The following is a 22,218-nucleotide window of genomic DNA, read 5'->3' as shown; positions in this document are numbered from 1 at the left end:
ACGGCCTACTCGGCTGAGGGGTTGCGCGTAGAGGGGTATAGCCGGGTGCAACTCCAGAGAGAATCGGCTTTTTCTCGTCAAAGTACCCCCTTTCCGGCCAATGGCGTCGGCCGATTCACGTAGACCTGCTAGCGTAACAATGCAGGGAGTAGCAGATGAAAAGGAATAGCCCCCCCCCCCCCCCCCCTCCATGGTCGGAGATAGATTCCCCCGTTCACTGTCACGCCACTCCCTGCATTGTGACGCTAGCAGGTTCATGAGAATCGGCCGACGCCATTGGCCGGAAAGGGGGTACTTTGACGAGAAAAAGCCGATTCTCTCTGGAGTTGTATCCGAGTATAGATTGTAGGGTAGGTGAAATATTCTTTCCTCGACAGCACTCGCGTGGGTGCTGCCTCAGTGCCCCGCTCTCTCCGCTCTTCCGCAGCGAGCGATGCCAGTGGGCCAGCAGCGCCCCGCAAGGCTCCGCCGAGTCCGCCTCGTCAGGGTTGGCCCCACGCGAGCCGACCACTCGTCCCGCACCAAGGCGGTGTGCGCGCTCGCCCTGTGCGTCAACGCGGCCACCATCGCGGCGCTGCTCTGGGCGCTGGCCAGCCGGGAGCCGCTGCCCGAGGACTACCGGGAGAAGGTGGCTCCTCCTCTTACCCGCGCGGTGGCTCAGTGGTTAGGGCACTCGACTACTGATCCGGAGCACCCGGGTTCGAACCCGACCGCGGCGGCTGCGTTTCTATGGAGGCGAAACGCTAAGGCGCCCGTGTGCTGTGCGATGTCAGTGCACGTTAAAGATCCCCAGGTGGTCTAAATTATTCCGGAGCCCTCCACTACGGCACCTCTTTCTTACTTTCTTCCTTCACTCCCTCCTTTATCCCTTCCCTTACGGCGCGGTTCGGGTGTGCGACGATATGTGAGACTGATACTGCGCCATTTTCTTTCCCCCTTCAAAAAAAAACAATTTTCAATTTTTACATTCCACTGGCTCGCTCCTACCACATGTAAACGACACCTTCGTAGATTAAACGCACATGAAAATACAGAGCGTGGCGACAGCTGTAAGCACTGCTGTTGTGAAAAACGCCAAAAAAGAGAAGCATTCAAAGAGCCCATAACGTGGAAACATCTCAGTACGTGGGTGGTTTTATTTGTCGAAGTGCAGCCACCGCTGCCGATTTTGATCTTGCTATTTTTTGTGCCAGTAGCAAGCAGCCACAGCCACCCATCTAGGCATTGCGAGTGACTGAAAACGAGTGAAAAGACGTTTGAAATGCACGTCAAAAACGACCGGCCTTAATATTGTCCCCCAGCTCATTTTTACTCATAATTAATGCCTTATTGCGTTAAAGCGGAAGGTGAAGCGGCCATCAGGGACGTGGTAATGAAAGCTTCCAGATTAATTTGAAACGTCGAGGCTTTTTTTACTTGGCGGACGTGGCACGCCACAAGGAATTTTTTCAGTTCAACGTTCTCTGGGGTTGGGAATCGAACCTTGTGCTCAGTATCAGAGGTGATAACCAGGCGCAGTTTTGAAGTAAGACCACGACGCTTCTGCTGCAGTTGTTGTGATAACGAGGCACTGTTTCTATAAGAACTTCGCTTACAATGCCTCTGTCAAATTTCTGCATAATGCTTTAACATCAGCAAATTTGGTTAGTCTAGTTAGGACTAGGCTAATTCGCAACGTAAAAACAGCCGTACATTCTATTGGGTTCCGACGGGCCACAATCACATCATATCTCGCCAGTCGTCTCGCCATTAGTTCCGCTGCTTACCTGCGTCCTACTGTGACATTAGTCAGTCATCGTGTGAATCCTTTTAAAAATTCATATTACAAACACTTCCATGCCAGAATTTATAGAGATATCTATTGGGCGCTAAAGAATCCATCAGCTGCAGAAATAACGTTTCCGACACCAACGGGAAGTCAGGAAAAAGCGCCACATAATATACGCCTAATAGAAACAGCTGGGGCCAACTTTTTGTAGGCGCACTCAATGCCAGACGGGGGCAGAGCGCAGGGGCTCTTCTCGAGCAGTTTAGCGCATACTCGAAGCGGGGGAAGCAGCCGACCAGCTGGCAACATAGGACGTGCATACGCGTCGCGTGGTTCTATACACCAGGAGCCGGCCGCCAGTTAGGGCTGTCATTAATTTCACTCATCGCTTTCGTTCCCTTCAGACTATTGGTCGAGGCAGTAAGTGTATAATACCTTCGTACTCGAACGCAGTTCCAAATTAACGCGTTCACTGTGGCAGCGATTTTCGTTGTTCTAATCCATGTGCGTCTTGGCCCACCGGCGGCCACCGCCAAAATCTCTTTGAACCATCAGTGAGCCACCGACGAAGCCAATTTCTCGGAACCGCTAACAGACGGCAATATCAACCTGGTATGTGAGCTTGGCACTTAAAATTACTTTACGTGCTTTGAATGCGAAAGCATTCTCTTATTGTGAGATCTGTTGCGAGGTTCATTAAACATTCCTTCCTTTCTAAAGACGCACCTGCTCATTAGCCTACAGTAAGAAAACGTAGGTTCACCTTTATTCGCCAACAAGCAGCGCGGTTTTGAGGTCTATGGGTTGCGTGCTCACCTCGCAATGTGAAGGCCCTCGGCTCCATTCCCCGCACCTTCAGAGTAAAATTTATTTTTCTTTGATGTATACGTCATAATCTTATGGTCTACTGCTGACGTCATGCGAGATGAAGGTGGCGTCACTGGGAGGTTTTGATGGTTAACGCTGCGAGGTTTTCCTTTGACTATGCGCCATATAATAGTTTCGCATTAAAACCTGAGCTGTCCCTCGGCGTCATCCCTTGTATATTCGTGGCCGCACAGCATGACGCCAGTGATCCACGCCCCGTGATCCAGCGCTGCATGTGTGCCTCGTTTCTTTCCGCTCATTGCGCTGTCGTCTGCAGTGCGAGTGCATAAGGCAACGAGACCAGGTTTATATCGATCATAGCACGCTGGCTCACACGGAAAAAGATAAGCTGAAGGGTGTGCTATCATGAGCAATATGAGCAGGAACCCGGGAGCGCATGGCAGATAGCCTCAAACCATCCTTGTGGCGATACACGGCTGCCGCTTTCAGTAAATAAGTGGAGAGAGCGGTTCGGACGTTGTGCATTCTGCCTGTACCCCCGTCACGCGAGTGCTTCTACAGATGTGGAACATGATGTCTGCATCTGAACACGATAACAACTTACCATCGCAGGCTCTGGAAATGCGTCCTTGTGCAGTGATAAAAGGACACGGCTTTTTCGCCTCATCATTTCTGCTTTTGCTTGCCGTTACTAAATGGGGTACTTCGGACAGCCGTTTGCTGGGACGCCAGTTCTTTTTTTCTCGGCCAAGACAGGCGAATATTTCACTTCAGCGACAGACACAAAGCTCTTCTTTCGATTGTCAACGATGGCTAGGGCGCCTCTCAGTGAACAAAATACAACAGTAGAGATGTCTTTAAAAGGCCGCTCTCAGCGAAATATTTCTTCTGTGGCAGGGCGGCCGTTGAACACCATAAAGATGGTCGTCCAAGCATATCTAACTGAACGACGGTTGTAAGATGCACTGCACGACAGACAACCACGCTGCACCACCCAGGGTGAAGATCTGACCACTGTTGGCGCTGCTAGCGACAATACGTTTCAAACGGCGAAGGTCGTCCGCTGTACACTTGGCCATGTGAGGGACGACACCACGGTGCGACGACTCGCAGAAGCCGGTCTGTGAAGTCGCACTGCCGCCCAGACACCAGTGCTCCCGACGGCCAACGAAACAGCTCGGCTCAAGTTCGTCATCAGCCACCGTGGATGGACCATGAACGAGTGGAAGATTGTGCTATTTTCTCACGAATCAACGTTTTCGAGCCACCAGGATCAGAAACAATGAGTGTAGTGCACAGAGTGCTGACGTTTTAGCACGCAAAACATAAAGGAGGTTGCATCAAGCGGACGCAGACAGTGAATTAGTGGGGTGCGCTTTCAAGCGCTGGTTTTGCTCCCTTGGTCAAAATTGATGGAAAATTCACCAGCGGCGCCTACTACACAATGTTTGATGATTCTGTATGCGCGGAACAGACCGCACCCGGGTGTCAGCTACCCGGTCCAACAGGACATATAGCCTGTGCACACAGTTGTGGCAAGCCCTTTGCGGCAAGCACACCGTGCGTCGCATGGTGTGCAAATCTTGCCGACCTAAACATTATCGAACACGTCTCGGGCCCTACGAAAGTCAGCGTTTCCAAGCACTCCTTGGACTTGGCCACAACAGCGCAACTCTGGGGAGCAATACAAGCGGAGTGGCGGCGCCTTCAACATGACACTGCTTTCGTAGAGTCTCTCTGAGCTTCTCTGCCTTCGAGGACAAAGTGCGTAATAGGGGCCGTCAGTGGCATGACGCGCTATTAGGACATCCACTGCAAAAAATCGGAAAAAATAATGACAAAACTGTTTTGTTTACATCGTTTTGATATGAAGTTTTTTTTTTTACATTGAAAGACATTAATAAGAAACGTTTTCAGCTCACTGTTCCGTATGGCGACCGACTGAGAAGTAGACTTCCTTCAAGAGCGGCCTGCACGGAGCGATTCATGCCCGCAAAATTGCCCTGCGTGTGAAAGGCACGCGGCCGCGTTTGGGAACTTGCACAATCGTGGGCATCCGTCGGGCCCGCACCTTGCGCTCGTTATAGTGCGCATCTGGTGACACGGCCGCCTACCGTTCACAGGCGGCGCAATTTATCGTGCAAAAAATGTTCAACACAATCCGGGCTCGACCTAAGTAGCGGCAGTAGGCACAGAACCCTCTCCACTTATTTGTTGAAAGCGGCCGCCGTGTATCGCCGCAAGGAGGGTGGCAGGCTATCTGCAACTCGCTGCCGTGTTCCCTGCTCGTATTGCTCACTATAGCGCACATGGCTCGACGATAGCAGCTTCGATGGGCTGTAGTTTTAAGACGGCCTTTACGGCCGAATCTCGGAATCTCGCCATTTTCCGTCCAAATAGTGGCTGAAATTAGTTCCTGTGCGACTGCGTCAACAGCGCATGCTGATTTTCACGTATGCTTAACTAATTTTTCGCTAATCTGTATTTCCATTCGTGTAAGGCCCTGGACCCATCGAGCGACTCCGGCGTTGGACACATTGGCGGACCCGACGTTCGTGGTCGGCATGGGGCCCGCAAGCCGCCGCCACCCAAGCAGAGAAGGCAGCCCGCCACGGAACCATTTTCGGACAGCGACGACGACAAAGAACAGGCCAGGCCTCTGGGGTATGTGCTTGTATCCTTCTTGTTGAAAGAAAAACTGGTAATGGCGCAAGCAACGGGGACACAGAAGGCACACAAAAGACAGGACTGACGCCAACTTACAACTGGGGTTTATTGCACCTAGCCTGCCTTTTGTACCACAACCAAGCCATATCAACAAATGCGTAAACGTTGTACATATCTAACGGCAATTCATGCGAACATTGGCAACAAAGTAACGCTGATCACTACAGAATCTAATCTACACAGAGCTTGGGAAGCCAACTTCTTTTCTGGCCAGCAGAAATAATAACTACATCATCCAAGGGGCATGACAAGTCCACACTATCAATTTATGAAACGCGTGAAGAAGGCGAAAAAGAGCACGAATTGAACGACTATAAGATAAAACCACGTGAATAAAAGATGACAATAATGAAGGATGAAGTCTGAAGATACAGTGCCTAGCGTCAAGGGATAAAAACTGAATATCATTCCTGTAATTTAATGGGTAACTCAGATAGGCCTGGCATGGCTCGTGGTCTGTGCGTGGCACGCCAATACTATAGTTGTACCTTTGCTAGTCAGAGCGCGAGTACAGGGATGAGGACAAAAGGGTTGTGGAGTAATTTTGCATGGGAAAGTTGGAGGCCGCGCAAGGCTTTGGATGTCGCTGAGATAGTGGCCGCACAAAAGTAGCAATAATGGGATACGTCTCACAATAGAGGAACCAAAAATGTTCCTGCGCCAGACACGGGGCCGTAGCGCTGATAGTGCTGCCAGTGCACTTATATTGCATACGATACATGACGACAGCTGCCTGAACTCTACAGCTGTGAACTCGAAAGCTCTGAACTTTAATACCTGAACTGTAATGCCTTGGGTGTGCTTAAGAAGCAGTAGAAGACAGGAGCTGTCGTAGTGTTCGTCGACCGAATGCTAGAAGTTGCCTAAGCCTATTCGTATATTATTACGAGGTTAGTCCAGCAGCAGAAACGGTACGCCGTACACAGAAGACACATCACGAAACGGGTCACACAAGCATTAGCGGCAGCGTCTTCGTCTTCGTCGACTACTCAGCGACACAATAACGTCATCTTCGCTTGGCGACTGCGTACCGTGACACTATGGCGCCGTCATCTTCCCTCTCGGAAGTCTAAGAAAAAGGAACAGGTTCCTCTTCGCGAAAGGGGAAGTTTTTTTTCAGGAGGGACGGGTACACAAGGCATTGAGAGGAGGATTGTTGTTACCCTGCACCGGGGTCTTTCGCCCTGTCACAAGGCGAAGATATCGGCGTTGATTTTCGTGTGGATGGTGAAGGCTAACATTTGAGCAGATCAGATCTGTAGTAGCTTGTCGCTGTAATATAGCTACGAAGTCGGATGTTGTGAAACCAACTTATTTTGTTCAGCATCTGTGGAGAAATAATCTCTGCGCTGTGGCTACCCAGCCAAAAGGTTGAGGCCACTTGACGAAGAACGAACAAGCTACGCAACGTGCCTGCGCTTGCTTAAGCCAAGCAAATTGTGTGCCTATTATTTAGCACGCGGTTACTGACGTACGATGGTTGCAGGCGGTTGAGGTGATCGGCGTTTCTTTTATGTATGTGTGCTTTCAGTTATCTTCTAGAATTCATGTTTTTTTTTTCGTTGGCTTGACCGAGAACTTTCATTGGCCGCCCTCTTCAATTATTGTTCGCTTTTCAGGCACTTCCCTTGAACTGATAAAATAGCACAGAATCATAAAACGAAGACTGTTAGCAAAAGTCGCAGGGTATTCGAGGCCTGCACACTGCACATCTGTGCATGCGCGAGACATCAATGCGCACATTCAAGATATAAGTCTGCAATTTTGTAAAAGGCTTTCATTTTTCCTTCTTAAAGTTCATCCTCAGCAACATAGAAGCATTAGAGAAGGGAGTTGTGCACGCAGTACGAAAGCCCAAAAAGCAGGAAGCCGAGCAAAATAAAAGCAGAAGTGTAATGCTAATCTAAAAGAGACAAGTGCAAAGGCACAAAAAGAAAAAAAAACAACCAAAATACTGTTAGAAAACACGCTTACACAGCTAAAATACATGCTGTGATATTTTCACATCTCGCTCTTGCATTCGCACACTTGAGCACTCCGCACAGAAAGTGCTCTTCTCTCGTCGTTCTGGTTCGCACTTCCGCTGTCCTGCTGTTTCTTAAGCGGCGTTGTCAGCCACGCACTTACACAGAAAACACACAAAGGCACAAGAGAAACACACTCTCTCAGGGACACACACACATGCGGTGCCTCCAAGAGAAACAGGAGTATCCGAGACTCCGCATTTCGGACGTCCTTTGACATTTGTGCACCTGGCTGCGGGGCCGGGTGAGCACGCCGCCAGAAACTGGCCTCCCGACCTCCGAACAGAAGGGCCGCCCCCACTATGGTTGCAAAACGGGGCGGTCTTCACGGAAGCAAATATATAAATGAAAAGGGCTCCCACTTACAACGCAAACCGAAATATGATGGTAATTTAAAACAGGTTGCTGCAAAAGAGATGGCACGTAAATTGTGATGAAGGACAGGGCATGCAGTTGTCCGAAAGTTTTGTGTAAGGCGGTTTCATACAAAAGCATAAAAAGCACGAAACCGAACAATACAAACAGCTATGCGGTGGTAGGCTAAAACAGAGCACTGGAGAAAAGGTGGAGGAGTGAATTGTGAATAAGAACAGGATCTATATTTGACACGACGTCTTGTGCAAATCGGTTCCAGTCGGCTGGTGTGCGCGGTATGAATGAATAAAACGAGTGGCCGGTAAAAGTCACAATATAAACTTTGCGAGTGTGTTCCATGCGCGATGAGATATAAAATGGGCGAGTAATGAATTGACGATTTAATTCGGCATGTTGATGGATTTTATGAAATAAGCAGAGTCGAGATACTTTTTCTGGTGTTGAACAAGTGGGAAGATAGATTTTTTTTCGGAGCTGTGACGCTGTTTGTGTGATTATAGTTGCAAGATGACGAAGGTGTGACGTAGTGCAAGAGAAAGAGAAAGAGGAAGAAATACACTCCAGCAAGAACTGTCAAGTGGACGTCAATGCGGTCCTCCAAATGAAAAGTCGCTGTAACAAATGTGCTCGTGTTCACAACAGTGAAACATGCCCTGCAAAGGGACGCATGTGCTTAAAATGTGGCAAAAGAAATCATTTTGCAGCTGCGTCCAAAACGAAGAGCGCTAACCTCTGCGTGAAAGAGCAAAAAGTGGCGTCACTGGAAGCGAATTCAGACGGACAGGCAGATAATTTCTGGTTGCAAACTTTATCGCCAAGCAGCAAGAAAGACGACCGCTGGACTGCAATCGTGAAAATAGAAGAAACGCCCGTTGCCTGCAAGCTTGATACAGGAGCCAATTGCTCGGTCATATCACGCAGCCAGCTGCAGAAGATAACTCAAAAGCAACCCGAAAACTGCGCTGTCGTGCTGAACACATTTTTTGGCTTTCAGAAGAAAGCAACGAAACGTAGTCACCTTCATGTGACCGGACCCGAGGGAACATTTGAAACGACATTCTTCGTAATGGAAGACGACATACCCGTGACTCTTAGCGGCTCAGTTGCCGAGAAGCTAGGCTTGATTCGCCGAATTGCTTCACTGGAGCACCAAGAGCTGTACGACGTAGTCAAGCCGTATGAAGACGTCTTCTCCGGATTAGGCGAGCTCGAGGGTGTCGTCTACCACTTGAAGCTCAAGCCAGGTTCCCAAGGAGTGGTCAAAGCAGCACGCCGGATTCCGTTCGCACTCGAGGACAGAGTAAAAGCGGAACTGGACCGCATGGAAGCAGCCGGAGTAGTTTCCAAGGTGACCGAGCCAACCGAGTGGTCCAGCCGCATGGTTACCGTCATAAAGAACGACAAGGTACGCATATGTCTCGATCCATCTGATTTGAACAAAGCGCTGCTGAGGGAACATTATCCTATGCCAACGCTAGAAGACATTGCACCGTCTCTGTGTGGAGCACAATACTTTTCGACTTTGGATGCCGCTACGGGATTTTGGCAGATAAAATTGGATGAGGACAGCTCCAGAATTTGCACAATGAGCACTCCGTACGGTCGTTACAGGTTCCTACGTATGCCTTTCGGCATTTCTTCGGCTCCCGAAATATTTCAGCGCGCCATGCACAAAGTATTAGAAGGTCTCACTGGCACAGCAGTCGTAATGGACGACATTCTAGTCTGGGGTCGCACTAAAGAAGAGCATGACGCAAATCTTGTCAATGTGCTGACAAGATGTCAGGAGCACAACTTGAAATTGAACAAAACAAAGTGTAACTTCTTGCAGGAATCCGTCAAGTACCTAGGCCACGTGTTGACGCGCGACGGGTTGAGCCTGGATCCAGGGAGACTGGAAGATATTTTCCACGTGCAGGCCCCTTGCAACCGGAAAGAGCTACAGACATTCTTGGGTATGGTGAACTTCGTTTCCCGCTTCATTCCTAATATGTCAACGCTCACAGCATCGCTCCGAGAACTTTTAAAAAAGAATGCTGCATGGGTTTGGGAAGACAGACACCAAAAAAGCTTTGAAGCACTGCGCGAAGCACTAGCAACGGCTCCCATATTGGCATATTACCAGAAGGGCAAACCAATCACCCTATCTGTAGACGCCAGCCAAAACGGAATTGGCGCTGTGATAATGCAGGATGGACACCACTTAGCTTACTCATCTCGCTCGCTGACAGAAGCACAGCAAAGGTACGCGCAGATAGAGAAAGAGATGCTAGCAATCGTCCACGGTTGTGAAAAATTCAAGGACTACATTTTCGGGCAGCCAGAAGTCATTGTGGAATCTGATCACAAGCCGCTCGAAATGATTTTCAAGAAGCCATTATGCCAGTGCCCTCTCCGCCTGCAGCGTATGCGTCTAAACCTACAAAAATACCATATAAACGTCAAGTATACTCCGGGAAAACAACTGTTCATCGCTGACGCGTTATCACGTTTCCCTAATAAAGCACAGCTCGTAGAACATTGCGCGCATTTCCACGTTAACGCTATCGCTTGTCTTCAAGCTTCAGACAGGCGCCTGGAGCAAGTTCTGCGGGAGACGGACCGTGACCCAAGCATGGTGAAACTTCGCCAGTATGCAAGCACAGCGTGGCCCATTGACAAGGCTGACGTCCCTACCGAGCTACGCAGCTACTGGAGCTTCCGCGACGAGCTGCATACTGATTCCGGCCTTGTGTTCCGGAGCAATCGCCTTATCATTCCTGCCAGACTGCGCAGTGAGGTACTGGCTTCTCTTCATGCCGCGCACACAGGAGCAGAAAAAATGAAGGCACGCGCCCGAACCGTTGTCTTCTGGCCAAGTATAAACAGCGATATTGAGGAAGTCGCTCAACGCTGTCAAACATGCCAAAAGTACAAATCAAGAAATGCGCGACTACCGCTGTTAAGTCACGAGATACCAACTCTGCCCTGGGAGTCAGTAGGAGCTGATATTTGTCATCACAACGGTGCCGAGTACTTAGTCGTTGTTGACTTCTACTCTTTCTTTTTTGAAATCAGGTTTGTGCAAGCGCCGTCAGCCAACAAGGTTATTGCAGCATGCAATGACATCTTCGCAACACATGGCTTCCCAAGGCGACTTTGCACAGACAACGGACCACCCTTCAGTAGCCAACAGTTCAAGGATTACGCCGATAAGATTGGCCTGCAACACGTCCGGTCTAGTCCGTACTATCCCCGCTCGAATGGAATGGCAGAAAGAGCAGTACAGGAAGCTAAGAAGCTGTTAAGGCGGTTCCGTTTCGGTAGCACTGAGTTTTGTGCCGCATTGCTTGAGTGTCGAAATTCACCTCGGGACTCTTCTCTGAAGTCCCCTGTGCAGAGGCTCATGGGCCGACAGACAAGAACGCTGCTTCCTGTACCAACTAGCCACCTACAGCCACAAACAGTGCCACCCAAGACCGTGCGACGAAGGCTAGAAGACATCAGGAGCAAGCAACGCTGCTTCTACAACAGAGGTACACGGCCTCTTCCAGAGCTTCGCACTGGCTCGACCGCAACTATGTACAATGTGCCTTCAAGATCATGGTCCCCTGTCACGGTCGTACAGCGGGCTGAGACTCCTCGTGCCTACATCGTCAAAACGGAAGAGGGTCAACAGTTTCAGCGCACAAGAGAACACCTCAATCCGGCTCCTCCTCCCTCGTCTCCAGACCACAAGACTCCCGCGCCGCTGCCAGCTGTGGGAGTCCCAGACACTACAGGGACATCCGAATCTACACAACTCCGCAGGAGTGAACGGAAGCGCCAACCACCACGAAGATACCCGGCGCCTGAGTTCTGAAACTCTACTTGATTCGACGATTAAAAAAAAAAAGAGAGAGAGAGGGGAGATGTGACGTAGTGCAAGTCATGCACACGCGCCTAGCCGGACAGAAGCAGCCCCCATTTCTGTTATCTAACCGCTTGCCTATATAACCGCTCGCCTTCTTCAATAAAGGTCATTCATGCACCATGCTTCGTCGTGTCCACAGAAGGGTGCCGAGTTATTCTAATTTAGCTTGAGAGATCTGAAAGTGTCGAAAGTCCAGGATCTCAGATTGAAGACGCATGCTCTAATTAAGGCCTAACTAATGTGCTGTACAATGTTAGTCTGACTGCAGTAGGTGCAATAAAAAAGTTCCGACATAGATCCAGGATATGATTGATGCTAATAATGTAGTTGATAAACTCCAACTACGTTATTCCAAGTAAGTTAAGAAGTTATGTGCACGCTTAAACACCTAATCTGAAAATGGTAACAGATTAGGGTTACTGAGAACACACATAGCAGGAAGAGAATTAGTACGTGACATACGCATAGCGTAGCGTTTATAAATGCTTTGACACCATTGAAAAAAAAAACTGATTCTGTAGGTGCAAGGTGTTAGTGTTAAGTGGTTTCACGTTAAATAACATTGTCGTCGGCGAATATGTGAATAATAGTGATGGTAAAGTTATGCAGATAGGTCTTTAACATAAATTAGGAAAAGCAGAGGATCTAGCACCGAGCCTTGTGCTACACCACATCACACAGGCACAAGAGGGAGTTCACATTATTTTCAGAGGCAAACTGACTGCGGTTGTCAAGATAATACTCTACCCAAGTTAATACCTCTTGTGTTAACTTGAAGCTCAGACGCTGAAGCTTGATAAGTACGAGAATGGCAACTGATTATGTCAAATGCTTTGCTTAGACGTAATGAAAAAAAGCGCAGTCAGCCTGAGAGCGGTTGTCGAGAATTACGTGGAAATATTATGCAAATGGTAGTAATTGCGTATCGCATGAACATGATTCCCGGAAGCCGTGTTGCACTGGAGTTAAGCAAGTTGAATGGAAGAAAATTAGCTAGTTGAGAAAAAAATAAAATTTCCAGTAATTTTCATGGAAGACTTGAAGCGAGATGGGTCAAAAGTTTAATAGAAAATGCGTGGCAGCGGATTTATAAATTGGAACCACCTTCGCCATATTCCACCTGTCGAGCAGTACAGGGTAATGTGTCTGCTGAAACAGTGTGGATAATATTGTTGAGGAATACACTTCTGTTTGAGAAACCTGGCATTAATTTCATACTGACTAGAAGAGGGACACAGTTCCACGCAATCTATTAAATTTCTTAATACGACAAGTAGGACATGACAGCGGCACAGCACATGTAACAAGGAGAACGTCAGATACAAATACATCATTCACAGTCGAAGCACAAGCATATCGAAAAATAGGCGCACCTCTAGAGTCAAAATGGGAAACCTAATTCGTATTGTTATTAGTGACAATTTTACAAAACTTGTAATAAGGGAGCAATTACTCATTGACAACCACCCAAGCGCAGCTATACGGCTACAGAGGAAAGCTATGCAGCTTTCTTAGAAACTTCGTAGTTATAGAAAAATTCGTCCTGGTCCGGAGACGAACTTCTTCGACTAAACTGTTTCGAACTATCAATGAGCACCATAGGAAGTGTTTCATTGAAAAAGGTACATCCTTCGGATTCTAGACAGACTGATCGTAGATGGCGGCAACATACTGAGTCAGCAACGTTCATTGCCTGTTATGTTTGCTGCGCGAAATACGCGTATTTTCCGGTTCGAGAGACGATTCCGAAACGAGTTGTACCATAGGAGGGTAGATGTGTGGGCCAGTTGGTGAGACATCAGGAGGCTATACACCGCAACAGAGACAGGACAGAGCGAGGTGACCGCCCTGTGTCATCTCCCTCTGTCCTGTGCCTGCTGCGGTGCATAGCCTCCTGGTGTGTACCATGACGGCTGGGCGTTAGCAGGCACATTTTTTTGTGGGTATGTATATGAACTAAGCTTTTATTTTATGAGAATACCTAGTTATCTAGGACAGACCATGCGTCGGAACATGAGAGGTAATGGTCAATGAAGAGCGAAAGTTCGTTGTAACTGCGTCGAAATTATCCTATTTGTACTTGTAAATAACTTTGCACTTGCTTCAGCGAACGGGTTCGTTAATGTTAGTGATATTCCACGAAGCTGTGGACGTCAGATCAGGCAGGAGGAAAACTATGCTAATAAGTTCCGAATGTGTAGTATGGACCAGGTCTACAGAGTGCTAGTAGGCTCAGCTCCAGTATGATTTGAGCCATTAACCATTTCAGTGTGGTTAAATAAAGTAGTATCGAGGAATGCCTGACACTGCGTGGAAAACAGAGTAGAGTAGACGCCCAGATTACGGAAGGGCACTTAAAATTTCCTAGTAGCGCTGGAGAAGACCTTGGTACCGTGTAATATTGGTGTTAATATTATCATGCAAATCATTAAAAAAACTACAACCCGAAGCATGGGGACGATAGCAAACCCAAAGTATACGGTTCTGATTTTTTAGAATACTGCAAGTTGTTTACAGCTGATGAGAAAACAGTTTACTATAGCGGCTTTAAAGTTCGGCTCCGCCTCTGGTGGCTTAGCGCGAGTTTGCTGTAATCGTTTCGAAAATATCAAAAACAAAAAAGTTTTGAAAGTATGAAGTGATCTCAGTCTTTGGGCTCTACCGGGAACTTGTTACCTCTACTTTTGCAGTGAGAATCCTGAGAGTACCATGCACCCGGACCACACTGACAAAGTACACAATGATGACAGTAGCACGCACCCCACGCTTGTTCACAACGCAACTGAAGACGAAACGACTATCGTCACTCAGATCCCAACAGCTGGCACAACGGAAGCTACTTCAGAAACTACCACAACGAATACGACAAAATCGACAGCGATGACTTCGAATTCAATGACAGCGCCCCCAACTACCAGCACTGCGGTGACCACAACCATCGCACAGACGACTTTCCTTGCCACAAATAGCACCCCCTCGACAACCTCGTCTACAACGACGACTACCGAGGAAGTACTCAATTTCGAGGTGGACGTCAGCCCGTCATACAGCGTCGTGTGCTACTTCAACCACACGAGCTACAGGCGAGAGGAGCCCATGTCGTTCCGCACCGGCCACGTCCCTGTGCCCTACTGCAGCCACATAATCTACGCCTCCGTCGGAGTGGATGACGAATACGCGCTGGTGGCCAAGGATCCGGCGTTTGACATCGAACGTGCCGGGTTCGCGAAGTTTTCTGGCCTAAAGAAGCGCTACCGGCACGTGTCTGTGATGGTGGCCATTGGTGACGACATCGGCGACTCGAACGCCTTCCAGCGCATGTCCACGCAGAAGCAGGACGTCGTTGCGTTCGCGCGCAACGTCGCCTCCTGGCTCCAGCAGTACGGGTACGACGGCGTCGTCATCCAGTGGAAGATGCCGGTCAACCGTAGAAACGACAGCGGTGCCAAGGCGTCGCGATACCGACAGAAGCTCCGCGGTGTTGCGGCCGCACTCCGTGACTCTCTCGGTGCCAACAGCGAGCTTTTCGTCGCAGTTCCGAACAACGAGGAACTTCGCCGGACGTACTTCAACTTCGATGAACTGTCCCGTCACGTCGATCGGTTCCTGGTGGTCGGAAACTGGGTTCTGCGGCCAGAAGACGGCTCCAGGGAAGAGAGCAGCAGCACGGTCAAGGTCACGGCGTTCGCTGACCCCCTCAACGATGTCCTCCAGACACGCCACGCTCTGGTCGGAGCAGGGAACGTGCAGCTCTTCCGCAAGTTCTGCTTCGTCCTGTCGGTTGGAGCCAGGACCTACACGCTGCTCAGCTCGGGGAAGCACAACGCCCACGCTGCCGCGTCGGGGCCCGGGAAGCCCGGGCCTTACACCCGCCAGCCCGGCCTGTTGGCGTACTACGAGGTCTGCAGCCAGACGTGGCCCACCGCGGTGCAGGGAACGTTCGCGTCGTACGTGGCCCGCGACGACCAGTGGGTGGGCTTCCTGGACGCCAGCAACGTGCAGCGCCTGCTGAGGATGGCCCTGTACAAGCACCGGGAAGCCTGCCTAGGCGTCTGGGACGTGTCCCTCGACGACTTTCGCGGTGTGTGCGGTGACGCGTTCCACTTCACCAAGGTGGTCTCCGGCTGGCACGACAAGGAGCGGAAAGGGCGCCGCCGCGAATTCGGTTCGCACCCTAATAAACAGTGACGCGCTGCTCGCATCCTTATCTTTGACCGTTCGCCTGCTTCTAGTAACTAGCTGCCCGAAACTAAGTTTACTTCGGGTATAGTGAGTTCGTCGCGTTGTTCGAGAAATGATTGCCAGTTGAGTGCCTATCTCTCCTGATTCATCATCGTAATTTCCAGATAATCTCTTGGAGTGCTATTATTGCTGCGCAGCACTGAGATAATTATAATAAACTATGACACGTCTCCAACCAAAAACTTCAATTTAAAATCCAACGTTTCGAAGCTGGCTCGGCTTCTTCAGGAGTGACCGGGGCAATAGCTAGCGTCTCTAAAGGGGCCCTGATACACATTTTCAATGCATATTTTTGCCTGTTGGCTGCATATATTAAGTTATAATGATGATATTAGCATCGGTCTTACCGCGTATATTCCGGTTTTTAATATTTTAATAATCTTGCAAAAAAAAACAAATTCATGGCACTGACTGTGTCACTACACAGTTAGTTTTTAGCAGTGGATATGACATCATCGGGTGAGAGCTTGATGATTGAACAAACAGTAAATATATTACAAATTGTGTTGTGAAATGAAGATCATGTTTGGGTTTTATATTAGATAAAAAAAACAACAAGTTTGCCCTACGTAAAGAAGGGTAGCGGATCGGGCTAGTTGGTGCAGATTTGACATTTTCAGAAGCGCTAAAACACCGAGGACGCAGAGGGAACAGACAGGGACGAGCGCTAAGCTGTCTGTTCCCTCTGCGTCCTCGGTGTTTTAGCGCTTCTGAAAATGTCAAGCCCTACGTAAAAGCACTGCAAAGCAAGCAAAACAAAAAAAAGCACCACCTTAGGACCTAAGCGAACGAATGTGGAATGGCTCGATCACATACATTCCGCCAATGCATTCTCATATACATAGAGAGTAGCTTTAAGTGCTGTGTGCTAGGTCATACATATATGTGTACAGAGAGGTACGAAGTCCTGCAATGTTTTTCATCGAATGACTTTGTACCTCTCTGTACAACCAGCAGCAGCTTGTTTGCGTTAAGTTAGAAGTGCGATAACCAGCTTCTCATTAGTGCCCAGGCTCTAAGGACCCTCGCTGCTAGCGGTGAAGCAGTAAATCCCCTGTCCAGAGAGAGGGAGAACGAACAGGCGAAGGCAAATCCTACTAGGCGAGAAGGACTTGCCTGGCCGCGTATGAACAGAGCTCACTATGCGGGAGCTGCGTGGGAAACACCGGGCTGAGCGCGTAATCGTATTGCGCGCTAGGCGCGTCGCACGATTAACGCTAATCTCTCGCTTCCGTAATGACGCTTTGAGCCGGATATCGTCAGGTGCCCGCAGTGCTACGCTTCAGGGGCCGGGGAGTCGGGATGTTTGTCCACCACACAGTGGAAGCTCTCCGCCCAAGAAGAAGGCGTCGTCTGTCAATTGTTTGCTGCCGGTAATCTCTTCTCTTCGAGGTCTCTTCCAGAACCTCGTTCTCGTACACCAGCTAGGCCTTCATTGACGAAAAATAAAAATAAAACGAACATCACGAAGTGCAAGGCTTCACCAATGCTTAGATGAGAACCAGGATCTGGTCGCTACAAAACAAAGAAAGAAGAGACAGGAAGAGTGCTAGCTGACTTGAAGATAAATATTTAATTCTCAGTATGAGGAATAGTGCAAGCTGTAAAAGCTAACAAAAACATCAAAGCTACAACAGCCGTTCAAAGGTTAGCTTCCGCACAGCACTTCAAGCGCCCATATGTACAATATTCGTATGGCTGAAGGTCCAAGGGCGCCAACCGATATCATTTGTTTCTACGAAGAGTATTGGATTGGGCAAGTTGGTCAGACACGATAAAGGGAAGAATGGCGCAGCATAAAGTAACGAGGACAGCACAAGAGCACACACGCACAAGCGCCAACTTTCAACTTGAATGTTTGGCTGCCACTACACCGAATTCATACAAAGCAACGCGGTCTTCAAAGTAAAGGAAACCAAAACAGTGACGCACGTGGACGCGATTTGCGTCGCAACAAAACATGATAACGCGCATGGAAAACACCATGACGACCGCACTAAGCTGAACAGCAGCATGTGGAATATCCTTGTCGCAGATGAGATTCCTTTTAGGAATCGCGTATAGCAGCAGCGAGAGAAGAGGGGCAACACTCTGTATAGATCCAAAAGGGAGCAGTGTTTGTTTTTCCAGACAGCGGGGTAGAAAAGTGACATCGGACAAAAGGACGCTATGTCGTTTTTTGGTGGGACTCACATGCCAGCAAAAAGCGAGCCGGGGAGACCATTAATAACGGCACGAGGGCTCACTTTCCCGACGCAGAAAGAGGGCGCGCGATACGCGGTCCATTCGTTGTGTTCGGCGCTGTGAAGCTGTCTGGATTTCGCGCCGGCGCGCATTATGCCTGTGACGGCACAGCCCACGCGGGTATGGTTTCATGCCCGCTTTGTAAGCAAGGAGGAGTTTCAAGTTTTCCAGTGGATCTCAGGCGAAGGATCCCCGCTTATGAATAGCAGTCGGGGCTGCGAACATAAATCGTATGTCCATTGGGTTTTGTCGAAAGGAAAGGCGCACTAACTGTCTCACTTCGAGCTGGACACCTAAACCGCACCATGAAGACAGGGAGGAAGAACAGAGTGAGAGAGCCGCCGCAGTGGAGGACTCCGAATGAACTTCGACAACCTGAAGTTGTTGGATGTGCACTGACATCGCGTAGCACACGGAAGACGTGGCCACCGCGGCCGGGATCCAGGTCGGAGCGCAGGACGTAAGTGCTGTGCCGTTCAAATTTCCCACCGCTCGAACCAAAACCGTGACGTCATCACTGAAAAAGGACTCAATGGCCTGGTGGAAGGTACAAGCGAACACCAACTTTCCGCCAGAAGTCTTAGGTATATACAATCAGCACAAGGTAGAGGACAGGGTATGTAAATACTGTGGAGCTAAAGGTACTTTGGCACGCATAACTATAGAATATTGTGGCAGCTCCCCAGGGGCTGCGGAGTTCGATCATGGAACAGCCTGGGACGATTTGCTGCGAAGCGAGGATTCCGCTACGCAGAAAAAATTCATCAGCCAGGCGGCCGAGGCTGTGACTGACCAACGGCACCGTCCCCGGCTAGGTAGCCCAACCCCCGAGCCCTCGGCTTAGGCTGAGGCCCACGGGGGAGCAAGCTACCACCCTTTGGCTAAAAAAGTTGACTGACTGACTGACTGAATGACTGACTCCTTGTTGCACCTCGATCGCGAGGAAAGTGCACACAAGCCGTTGCAGCTACGGCGCATTTCCTTCCTCGCCTAGCGGGCGCTCTGCAGAACACTTTCCAAGCATTTTAACGATGGCCAGAAGGTGCAAGCTTACCGAATCCTGCTTTCCGAGGCCATTTACCTTTTATCCTTTGCTGTGGTCGTCAAGAAAAAGACCACGGCATACTGAGAGCTGTGACCCACCCTGACAGACAGGATAGGCACATTTATTAGAACCGAGTATCGAGCACAAACGTCAGGTTCCGTCTGTGTATTATCAAGTAGTACTTTGGCGTTTGTGCTTTCTGGTCTTGGTAAATACTGTATTCGATTGTGCGGATGAAAGGAATAAACTTTACACACCATGCCTGTACAGCCGCCGCGGTGGCTCTGTGGTTATGGCGCTCGGCTGGTGACCCGAAAGACGCGGGTTCGATCCTGGCTGCGGCAGTCGAATTTCGATGGAGGCGAAATTATAGAGGCCGTGTACTGTGCGATAACAGTGCATGTTAAAGAAACCCAGGCGGTCGAAATTTCGAGAGCCCTTCACTACGGCGTCCTTCATAGCCTGAGTTGCGTTGGGACATTAAACCCCATAAAGTAAACCTAACCAAACACCGTAACACTCTAACGTAATCAAAGATTTAAAACCTTGACAGTGCGCATGTTTCTCAGTGCTTTGCGTTGTGCGGAGGAGCTCGGCGATGACGTCATGTTGGCTAAGATTTAGGACTTTCGTTGCCTTCGCTTACTCGTTTCGTGCCTCGTCGAGTGCCACTGAACAATGCTTCGTAGACTCTACTTTCGACGGCGTTTCATTTCATTTTTGGAGCAAACGTTCCGCCCTTGGAAATGTACCAGCCCCTCAGAATGACGTCATATTGTGACCCTACCCGGCAGTGCGCACTGCAGAGAAGCCTGAACGCCATCGCGGCTATAATGGCGTTTGCGCCGCAATTTTAGACAATAGCACAGAGAGACTTCGTCTGCTTCCCTTGCAAGATTCATATACTCCAATTCTTTAAGCGTGTCGAATTCTGCAACCTCTTCGGTCGCCCATCGATATCGTCAGTCTTCGCATGAAACGTAAGGCCACAAACCCCAGCTTTTTTTCCGCCAGCGTAAAAAGCAGACAGGTTTACAACTGGGATTTCAAGACGTAACCGCAATGGCAGGAAAAGTGTAGTAGGTCCAAAATGTCTTCCGGACAGTTTCAGACCAAGAAGTTCATTGCTTTGTCCTTTCTTCTGAAAGTTTGCAAGTAGCAGTTTGGAAGAGATTATCAAGGAGCCGTAAAAGAGGAACGGTAAAAGTGTCAAGGCCTGTCGTAAAACGGGAATCTCAAGCTTTCACATCACTTCAAAAGGAAAAAAAAAACACTGTTGGAGAATTACAATGTGTTCTCCAGCACCACAGCGTATGTCACTTGGCTGCGGGTTTCTTGTGAGACACAATAAAGACAAGAGATTGAAGCAGGGAAGAAAAGCACAAGCTTGCAAGACTGTACAACTTTTAGAGCACCGAAGATCACTTGCAGCCTTAAATGCAGCCTAAAATAGTGGCGTGAAAGTGCACGGGCCACCGAGCGCCGGGCTTGTCTTTAGCCCATGCATGAACATTGCAGCGGGAACTTATTCACAATGCTTAGGAGGGCGCCGGAGAGAAGGCATGGAAGTAGGTTAGAAGCGTACACCTGGGACTGCAAGGAGGTTCGTTCCACAGCTCTGGGCAGGTAGTAAATTGTTCCGAGAAATTTACAATGGGTCTTAAACGCAAAGGAAAAGTGTGCGCCGGAGCACTCAGCTGCAAATATTTCCTAGCATGTGAAGAAAAGTAAACATTGATCTGAGTGCGCCAAAGGTTGAAAGCGTGCAATGAAACGCGCCTCCCACACGAGTCCTTAAAAGGCAAGAAAGCAACGTATAGTAACAAAACATAACGCTGAAAGAAAAAAGTGTACACGTTATTTCAGCTTCCGTGGCTTCGAAGAACAATCACTGGGAAGTATAGAGATGACGAAATCAAGACGTTCGGTTTGTGGTCGGTATCCATAACATATACAAGACACAATGACGCTTCCGGGCAAGGACTGGCGCGCACGGTATGACCGCCTTTTCTAGACGGCGCAGTGTGAACTGCCTTCACTTTAGGACTTTAGCAGCGAATGCGAAAGGTTTTGTGATGTGCGACCGGGCAAGGAAGAAAGGAGGGAAATGGTGCAGCGATCTGTGTTTTTGAGAAATATTTAGCGTTAAAAAGCGAGAGAGAAACAAGAATGGAGAGGCAGTGAGGTTGACGAGGTGACGCCCAGTATGCTTACCTACGCAAATAAATGTTCGATAGTTAGGGGGTCCATTCAACGAAGTCAGAGTAAAAATTTGAAAAGTGGTCGTGTTTTAAATTAAACTCAGCTGCGATGAATCTGAGGGTTAACCACTGGTCAGATTTCAGTAGATCTCCGAGTACTTAGACTTTCTTCAGTTCTTCACGGTGATGGCCTTTTGACCGAGAGTCGTGTTAAGCGGATTCTCAACCTGCTGCAAGTGCTTTCAGCCGTCCAGAAAACTGGTCTCCACAAAGCGGTCTCTTCGTTGGCGTGTTGAAGTTATGCCTATGTTCCAGTGGCATTATCCTCGAGTTTGAAGTAAAGGTTGATCGCAGAGCGTTGCTTGTAATTATGGGCAGACATTTTCGGAAAAAAAAACATCGCTTGTCGAAACATGCATTAAGACTAGCAGTTAACAAAACGGTTTCCGCTTTAACTGAACATCTATGGGGACGCTGGCTTTAGGCGAATGATAAGGAGAGCCCCATTCTGAAGTACCGCAGTACTGCGCGCTATGAGACTCGTATTTTTACTTCATACAGGCATGTTATTTTTGCTGAACCTACGCAGGCACGTCGCGAGGTTTCGCAGCGACGAGCGTGCTGCAGGCGCACACGGATGCGCGAACACACAAAGGCAAACACACGACAGCATATCGCTAGGAGGGTGAGAAGAAACTGAGTGAAGATAGCACCCCCTTCAAGGCGAAGCCAGGGAAACGGGTGTCACCATGAGCCAAGCAATCGTTTTGGCTGTTTGCACAGGAATCGGCTTTTGAAAAGCCTAATCTCGTTTTTGCTTGCGCAGACATCGTTCCAAGCGAGGTGGGCAAACACTACTTCCGTATTCAAGA

General features: G+C 49.1%; 1 protein-coding gene across 1 annotated transcript; it reads left to right on the top strand.

Annotated features, from left to right (window-relative positions):
- The first annotated feature begins 430 nt into the window (after positions 1 to 430).
- LOC144105745 (chitinase-3-like protein 1) lies at positions 431 to 15,997 on the top strand. Its single transcript, XM_077638850.1, has 3 exons — positions 431 to 628; positions 5,097 to 5,260; positions 14,305 to 15,997. The coding sequence occupies exons 1-3, from the start codon at positions 434 to 436 to the stop codon at positions 15,800 to 15,802; spliced, it is 1,857 nt and encodes a 618-aa protein (XP_077494976.1). The 5' UTR covers positions 431 to 433; the 3' UTR covers positions 15,803 to 15,997.
- The last annotated feature ends 6,221 nt before the right edge of the window (positions 15,998 to 22,218 follow it).

Source organism: Amblyomma americanum, chromosome 9 (genome assembly GCF_052857255.1).
Source record: "Amblyomma americanum isolate KBUSLIRL-KWMA chromosome 9, ASM5285725v1, whole genome shotgun sequence".
Classification (NCBI taxonomy): Eukaryota; Metazoa; Arthropoda; class Arachnida; order Ixodida; family Ixodidae; genus Amblyomma; species Amblyomma americanum.
This window is presented reverse-complemented; position numbering and strand designations above follow the sequence as displayed.

What these genes read in the sequence shown, in the direction of transcription:
- LOC144105745 (XM_077638850.1), top strand. Translation starts at nt 434, where the DNA reads ATGCCAGTGGGCCAGCAGCGCCCCGCAAGGCTCCGCCGAGTCCGCCTC. An exon ending in CCGAGGACTACCGGGAGAAG is followed by an intron (nt 629 to 5,096) that starts GTGGCTCCTCCT and finishes CATTCGTGTAAG; the next exon opens with GCCCTGGACCCATCGAGCGA. An exon ending in GAACAGGCCAGGCCTCTGGG is followed by an intron (nt 5,261 to 14,304) that starts GTATGTGCTTGT and finishes CTACTTTTGCAG; the next exon opens with TGAGAATCCTGAGAGTACCA.